This window comes from Asterias amurensis, chromosome 6 (genome assembly GCF_032118995.1).
Source record: "Asterias amurensis chromosome 6, ASM3211899v1".
Lineage (NCBI taxonomy): Eukaryota > Metazoa > Echinodermata > Asteroidea > Forcipulatida > Asteriidae > Asterias > Asterias amurensis.
Genome location: NC_092653.1, coordinates 24,129,339 through 24,137,720, shown reverse-complemented (window position 1 = coordinate 24,137,720; position 8,382 = coordinate 24,129,339). Strand labels below are relative to the sequence as shown.

The 8,382-nt window shown below is 38.7% G+C and overlaps 2 protein-coding genes across 3 annotated transcripts in view; both read left to right on the top strand.

Moving 5' to 3' along the window:
* The first annotated feature begins 58 nt into the window (after positions 1-58).
* On the top strand, positions 59-6,992 carry LOC139938900 (uncharacterized). Its single transcript, XM_071934551.1, has 2 exons — positions 59-193; positions 2,656-6,992. The coding sequence occupies exon 2, from the start codon at positions 2,668-2,670 to the stop codon at positions 5,431-5,433; it is 2,766 nt and encodes a 921-aa protein (XP_071790652.1). The 5' UTR covers positions 59-193; positions 2,656-2,667; the 3' UTR covers positions 5,434-6,992.
* A 795-nt stretch (positions 6,993-7,787) lies between these two features.
* The window catches only part of LOC139938898 (neurofibromin-like), a 55,889-nt gene continuing 55,294 nt past the window's right edge, over positions 7,788-8,382 (top strand). For both annotated transcript variants that reach the window (XM_071934550.1, XM_071934549.1), the window contains exon 1: positions 7,788-8,019. In XM_071934550.1, coding sequence (XP_071790651.1) covers positions 7,960-8,019 — 60 coding nt within the window. In that variant the 5' untranslated portion in view covers positions 7,788-7,959. The remainder of the gene's footprint in view (positions 8,020-8,382) is intronic.

The window sequence follows — 8,382 nt, the reverse complement described above, 5'->3', positions numbered from 1 at the left end:
TAGATGAACAACGGAGCAATGGCGGCGCCCGTGCATCGTCAAGATGGTCAAGATCAATGCTTCAAGCAAGTACACAGGAGATTGGTATTGTCAGTATCGACTCGTATTCACAAAATTAGCTCAATCTTCGTGAATAGGCATACGACAATCGCTAATTGATCTCAAGTCACTTCATTTGGAAGCTGTCAAAAAGGTAAATTTGTCTGAAAATCTTACGCATATTTTTAAAAACTATATTTTTTACTAGACCCAGTAACTGGGGCGCTGTACTCCTTTTCAACAATTTTTGACTTTATCTGTCGTACTAGCGCCCCAGGGAATGGCACAGAATTTTAACGAATACCCAGTTTTTCGCGACACCCAGCCACAAAAAATGCCTCAAAATGACAAAAAGACCAAACAAACTAGCTCAAAAATCGCCTACTCTATTCTCGATACGTCTAGGATGTAACATCAGGCATTTAATTGTACTCACGATCATTTTTTAAACTCCAAATCGATGATTTTTAACTCCGCATCGTGGAGCGATTGACAAGTCTGCGATTTTCGGATGTGTATGGTAACGAAACATGGCGTCGCGTTGTGGGTGGATGTCCATCAACGGCTGTTTAATGCTACACTTGTTACAGGCGTTGCAGCGAATGCTATACATTGTACACGGGGATGGGTACAGGCGCTGCAGCTAGCGAGTGCCCACGTGCGTTCAATCATGGTCAACGTAACTTACACGGTGCCGGATTGTTGGAAAAATATCAGAAAGGGGGTGAAAGGTTCTCAGAAAGGGAATATTGTCTGAAAGAGGGGATTTTTCTGGTCATCACCCCCCCAAAAAAAAGAAAAAAAAAAAAAAAAAAAAGGAAAAATATGATAAATAAATAAAAACCGCTGTACTTCATCTAGGCCTACGATTTTTGTGCACGGTTAAATTGCTTCTTATAATGTTTAGTGCTGCCAGTGTCACTGTAGATTTTTTTTTATATTTATTTATCATCTTTTTTCCCCTTTTTTTTTTTTCCTTTTTTTTTTTTTGGGGGGGGGGGGCGATGACCAGAAAAATCCAGACCAGCAGACTTCATCCCGAACCATCCAGCTTCATCCAGCAGACTTCAGACCAGAAAAATCCCCTCTTTCAGACAATATTCCCTTTCTGAGAACCTTTCACCCCCTTTCTGATAATTTTCCAACAACCCGGCACCGTGTAAGTTACGTTGACCATGATTGAACGCACGTGGGCACTCGCTAGCTGCAGCGCCTGTACCCATCCCCGTGTACAATGTATAGCATTCGCTGCAACGCCTGTAACAAGTGTAGCATTAAACAGCCGTTGATGGACATCCACCCACAACGCGACGCCATGTTTCGTTACCATACACATCCGAAAATCGCAGACTTGTCAATCGCTCCACGATGCGGAGTTAAAAATCATCGATTTGGAGTTTAAAAAATGATCGTGAGTACAATTAAATGCCTGATGTTACATCCTAGACGTATCGAGAATAGAGTAGGCGATTTTTGAGCTAGTTTGTTTGGTCTTTTTGTCATTTTGAGGCATTTTTTGTGGCTGGGTGTCGCGAAAAACTGGGTATTCGTTAAAATTCTGTGCCATTCCCTGGGGCGCTAGTACGACAGATAAAGTCAAAAATTGTTGAAAAGGAGTACAGCGCCCCAGTTACTGGGTCTAATTTTTTGCTAGTTTTAACTTTTATTAAACATGTTAAATAAATAATTAAAATAATTTAACAAAATAAAGTTTAAACTGAATAATATTTATCTCTCTAATTTTCTAATGTTAAAAATAAGGATACTGTCATTGATAATGATTATCGGATGATATAAAATTGCCAATAAATATGACTGTTTGCCTAGGCTAATATATAATAAACATTGATTGTTAATCATAAATGTTAAAAAATTACATTCATACTAATTACTAACTTATAAAAATATTTATAAATAGAAGGTTACTCACTGAAAGTGATAGACAGCACACACCGTACCCCCAAAACCCAAGTGACACAGTCATGACCAATGCAATGGCAATGCTACACAGACATGACATACTCATAGACAGTCACAATCCTAAGTTTGACATTTAAATTTGTTAATTGCTGACATCTTTCTTTGCTTTCAAAGTTTCAATCAAGTTAACTTTTTACATAACATAGTACTTGTCTGATGATACGAATCACACATTTATAACCCTGTGAATTAATAAACAATGTAATTGGACCTGTTATGACGATGACCTTACCTTAGTGTGACAAGGATCACTGATCTAACAACTGGGGCAAAGATGCTCAAATGTGTTGTTAATTGATTTTAAAAACGGTATTTATAAGCGTGAAAACAAGCAAAAAACAAAGCATGCAAAAAAATCTGAGTAGTCAACTAATGTTTTATTTTTGTACTAACAGTAGGCCTTAAACAGTGCAGCAACATATTATGTAGCACAATAAACAGAAGTATACTGTTGCTCACGTTATCTTAAAAACTTAGCTAGTCGCACTAATTTCTGGCAAATTTTATAACGGGGTTTCTAAACCCCATGACCTTGACCTAAGCTGTAATTTTGTTTCCATGTTAAAAATTGTCGCTGAATGACATAAATGACTAAACAATATTGACAGCTTATGATTTTGTTTAAATTTTTTTCAGCAATTTGTCACCATGAGACGAACTACAAGTGATCAGCCTCCTCCGTCACCCACCGACTCTAGCCCACCTCCTTCTCCAACCGACCCTCAAAAGGAACTCCCTGATTGGTTTGAACTCCGACCTTTCCAGTACGATGGCCGTGTCTTCATCACAGCTTTACCTGGCATGTTCCTTGCTTTGGCCCTATCTGGAGAACTACTCCTCGGTGTTGTGGTCATAGGAGGGCTTCTGATCCATTTCATGCATAGTGGAGGAGCAAAACGGAGAGCTGTTCTGGTGTATCTGTGCGTCTTTATTGCAGCCCAAATGACCATCATCTACTCTGCTTTGCCGCTTCTTTGGGAGTCCTTCTACAACATCATTACCATCCTCTTGCTGAATATGTCCATAGTGATGACAGGTGGGTGGATTCTGGTCCACTTTGAGGAGTTCCTGAAAGAAGAGCCCACTCTCGCTGAGGCATTAGAGATGTCTTTGTTCACCATCTTCCCCAGTGTTTCTGTCGCAGTAACCTGTTGCATGTTGACGATGCTGGCCTCTCCAAGTTATATTCCCTACAGCGTCATTATTCATGGATTCCTCATACTAAGACTATTTGTTACGCCGACATCACCTTCATTTCGTAAGCCCAATTATAAATCATTTACCAGTTCAGGGGCTTTTGTTCTAGGTCATGTCGAAGTTTCTCTACTTTTAATTTTATATGTTTCAACTCCTGCAGAGGTATTTATTTTCATGAATATTTTGAATTTATTTGAGTTGATAAGTGTATTGAGACTATTGTTCTTGATTTTTACACCATGTTTTTTAATGACATTACTGGAACTGAGAGCATGGACTGAAGGTTATGGGATTCATTATAAATACATCATCATGATTCGATGGATTTCAGGTATAACAGCACTTCTTCTTGGGTCAATACTCATGAAATACACACATGTTTCATTCATGGTTGACTGGTTATCGGTCACAGTACTAACCAATGTGCTTCTTGGTTGGACAGCATCACAAAAAGGGCACGTGCAGCAAATGTTCAAGTTGATATTTGGTGTTGCTGTTGGTCTTATCTACACACTGGCTGTGTATTACAGTATCCCAAGACATTTAGAGCTTCAAGACTTGGACCTCACATGGATCACTTATGGTCTCATCTCTATCGCAGTCCTGTCCGTTGCTTGTTTCTTGGTATCCAGCTCACAAAACCAGAAACTCTCATCGGCTCTGCTCATTGCTTTCATGGGAGGGCTGGTTTACGCTGAATCACTATTGTACCAGCACCAACTATACTCGTCCTTTTTATTACTGTGTACAAGTGTCTGTAGTGTTTACCTTTTTGTCAGGTTGCTGTCAGCCGGTGTTGTTACCTGGTATTGTGCTTGGATAGGGTCAGCGCTACACGCCTTTAAGGCTCCATACTTAGTGGAAGTTTTAGCCGGGGTCAATCAGTCTCCTATAACTGGCTCATTCAGCATAGTAGCTCTTACGTTGACGGTAACCAAGTTGTTTTGCTTTGAACAGCAGGGTGATCTTTCAATCAGGGCTGCGTCTATGTACATCTTATCTGTCACAGTCGGCATAATACTTTCTTATCACAGTCTACTGCAACCGCTGTGTTACATTCTTTATGACAGCACCCCTACATCACTGCAGGCAGCATGCTTTGTAAACATCATCTCAACCTTACTAAGCCTGAAGATAACTACCCAACATTTACGTCATCTTCCCTCTGCTCGTAAAATCAACATTCTGTGGATTATGACAACTTGTCTAATATTTGTGATTCAGCCATCAAGTTCAGTTTCACAGTACAATTTGAGTAGCTGGCTGACCATTACTGCCTGTACTCTGGGTTCAGCAATCTTCCTTAGAATAGCATCTTTTCAGCTTGGTCCATTCTTGGTCTTTATACTCTCATGTATCTTTGGACTTGCATCTGGATTAAAAGTCTCTCTGATGCTCTGTACAACTGCTTCCAATTTAACAATTTTACAGTATACTCTTTCTTGTACAGCGTGTTCTTTTGTTATGCTCACCCTTTTGATAAACTTTCAATCAAGTAGGCCTCTTCAGAAGCAGTTCATCTTGAAGCCCTCTGTGTGTTTTCTTGCAATTGTTGCCCTAATGACTTATATTACAGAGGCAAATCAAGCACTGAAAGACAACGGCAAAGATTTGAAAATGCCTTGTTTGCAACTGTACTGCATAATCAGCATGCTTCTTGTGTTTGCTCTACGTGCCCACTGTTTCTTCATAAAGAAGAGAGATCCATTCGGGTCTTCACCAAACCAAGAAGCACTTATTTGCAACTTGTTAACCATCTCAGCTTACCTTCTTGCCTGCATGAATTGCCCAATTGAGCAGTGGGAAATCTGGAATTCAGTCTCATCGCTGATTTTGTTGAGCCTACAAAGAGATCCAACTGTCTTTGTGAATCTAACCACCAGAAGTACAAGTGGGGTTGTTGTTGGGGTAAGTTTACTCAACGTATTCTCAGCAGCAGTGATGCAAAGTGATCTCTGGCAAGTGGGAGTGGGATTTGTGGCCATTTTGGAAATTGGATTATTTCTCCTAACCTTTCCAGTTTTGTCTACATTTGTACAGTACCAGCTGATCAATGATCACAACATAAAAGTCCAACTCTTGGTTTTCTTAACTCCCTTGAATGTACTCTTTTTTCTTGTTGGAAGTTCCTACACAAGTTGGCTGCTCGCTGGCATAGGGCTTAGTGCAGGATTTGGGATGATTTCGACAAAGTTCTCCTTCACGGAAGGAATATGAGGTTTGTTTTAGGGAAGGTATCATGTCTGTACATTATCATGGACCATTAAATGGTCAGTTAACTTTTAAGTAATTGATTTATTTATTTATTGGAGTGCACGTACCATTCAAACGCAAATATACATGTTTTAGGGTTTTTTCTGTTAATTTTGTTTTTCATTACAAACGATCATTTTGAAATGGTCAGTTTACCTTTACCAGCAAGAATGTTGTGGTAGATTATCTCATTCAAAGTAGTTTTGGTTCACCTGATCTTAGTTCATAAAGCAATACCTTAACATTAACTTGATTTTTTCCCCCCAAGATGATCAGTTGTAAAGGCACTGGACACTATTTGTAATTACTGAAAACAATTGTTAGCATAAAAACTTACTTGGTAGCTAGCAATGGAGAGCTGTTGATTATACAAAACAGTGTGAGAAACGCTCCCTCTGAAGTAACATAGTTTTTGAGAAAGAGGTATTTTCTCACTCAAATGTTAAAAGTCTTGAGGCCTGAAGCCTTCTTAAGGCATCTGAAAGCACACAAATTTGTGCAAGAATGGTGTTTTTTCTTTTGAAATTCTCTTGCAACTTTTATGACCAATTGAGTAAACATTTTCACAGAATTGTTATTTTATGCCCAGTTGGGATACACCATGTGAGGATACTCATTGTCTTTGACAATTACCAAAGGTGTCCAATGCCTTTAAAATATTGAGTTATTTTGTTTGGTTGTTTATTGCTCAAGTAATACTTGTACAATTATTATTTTATCAAGATTTATATGCACATGTAGATTTTGAGTCAAAAAGGATACATGATGAGGCTCGTAATAATTTCTATTCAGGTTTAGATCTATCAATTTTAACAGGGATGGGTTAACAAACCACAAACAAATAAACAAACAAACGCAACAAGTACCTGGTGGGTCCTGATGGTTATTGGTACAACAGTACTGTTACTTTTTTATTTACAGTACTCTTTAGGGATGGTTAGTAAGAAGATGAAGTGCTGAAAGTCAAGGATAACCATTTATTTTGTATGAGTGAGTAAATTATATGACAATTAAAGTTTATTTGCCCTCGGATTGAGCGCTTTGGGTTATTAAAGTGCTTGTTTTGAAAATTAATATGGTTTGAAAGATTTTGAAAGTTAGAATATAATGACTCACACAAAGTATCCCTAGAAATTGTGTGGTTTTCCTATTTACTTTATGAACTAACTCGGTCTGCTATTTTATGGAGTCAATTTGGTTCTACAAAATGGCGGTCCGTTTTTAGTTCAGGAAGTAAAAGAAAAACACAATTTCAAGGTATTGTTTTGTTTATTGTTATAATTCTACTTTTGAAACAAATGATTTCCGTTCCAACCATTCATTTCATAGCAAATTCCCCCCTTTTAAAGTACAAAACGCCTAATCTGAATGCAAAGTTCCCTTTTGGCTATAAATAGGGAAAACACACAGAGCATTAGTCTCTTCAACATTTTTGTAAGCCCTCAATATTATTAAGTTATAACAACTTTGTTTACTTACTAGTAATAATTAATAGGTTGCAAATAAAAGTAGAAAATTGTAAAATAAACGTCTTTGTAATTATTACTGCATTTCAAAGAGTGTTGTTATTTATTTAACCGAACTGTTATTAGTTAATCAAGAATTTGTTTCAGGCAAACGCGCATTTTTGGGCACAGTTCTCGACTTATATACTATAACAAAATCGTTGGATACTAAACGGCAATTAGTCAGTATAAGCACTTCAACAGAGGGCGCTGTAATGAACCAGAATTGCTTGGGGGGGGGGGGTGGGTAGGCCGGATTTTTGTTGAAACCTGGGTCTTCTTGATGATTGGTCAAAACTGTTACAAAGGAAGAGCAAAATAAAACCCTGACATCCCTACCAAAAACAAGACAGAGAGAGAGAAGAACACAACACATTAAAATAAACTTGGGGGGGGGGGGGGGGTCGTAGGGGGGGCGTGGTTCTTAAGGTGTAGGGGCAAACAATAGTGTTTTGTAGAAATTTGGAAGTATTTTATAAACTCGGGACTGTCTCAAATTATTATGTTTCAGATCACCAGCACAAGTAAAACGAAAGTGAAATAACGCCAGCTGATTTTATTATCCATGAAGGAAGAAATAGCTTCCTCCATGTTTTATCCCTACATCACTGTTTATCAGTAGAAGATTTTACTTGGATTGATGAAAGAAAAAACTCGCTCAAGCAAAGTTGTTCCTGTCCAAAGATTATGTTTCACTGTGCTTGTTTGGCCTCCGGGAAATAGTTATTGTCGTTTTAAATGGGTCAAAGAGGTCGGATTACCTTGTACAACAAAAGCCCAGAATGAACGAAGGACACACTGCGTCAGCGCTTGTGTTGTTGTCTGTGACCGCCTGCTTCCGATTCAACTTTCCTTATTTGGAATTTGTGTCCTGAGCATGCGCAGACAACCGTTCCTGTTCTAAAAGTGTCATGGCGGCCTAAATCACAAATCCGCGTGTACACTGGCCGTCAGAAGTGCAGAAAATTCCAGTTTCCAACCCGGTATGGCTTCCCAAAGACCTATGGAATGGGTGTCATGGCTTATCACGAGATTCGAAGAACAGGTAAGAGGAGCTGTCGTGGTGTGGTTTGGGCTTAATCGAGTCAGGAAGGTGTGTGTTTTTTCATAGATTTTTTTACTTGTTCGTTTTTTCATGCACCGAACGAGCGCAAGAAGCGAGAACAAGTGACAGCACTGCCTGGTTAGAAACTGCTCTACTCTCTGGCGACTGCCTATTCTTGTGTGCTGTATGATGGGTTAATTTAGAGGGTAGCTCACGACCGGGTCATTGCTAGCACAACGTAGACTTTTTGTCCCAGAATGACATTTTTTTTCTTCGCAAATAGTTGTTATTTGTAAACAAGTTTACTGTTTTATATGAAAACAAAACTAAGGAATAATTATCTAACTAAGGGATTCTATTTAC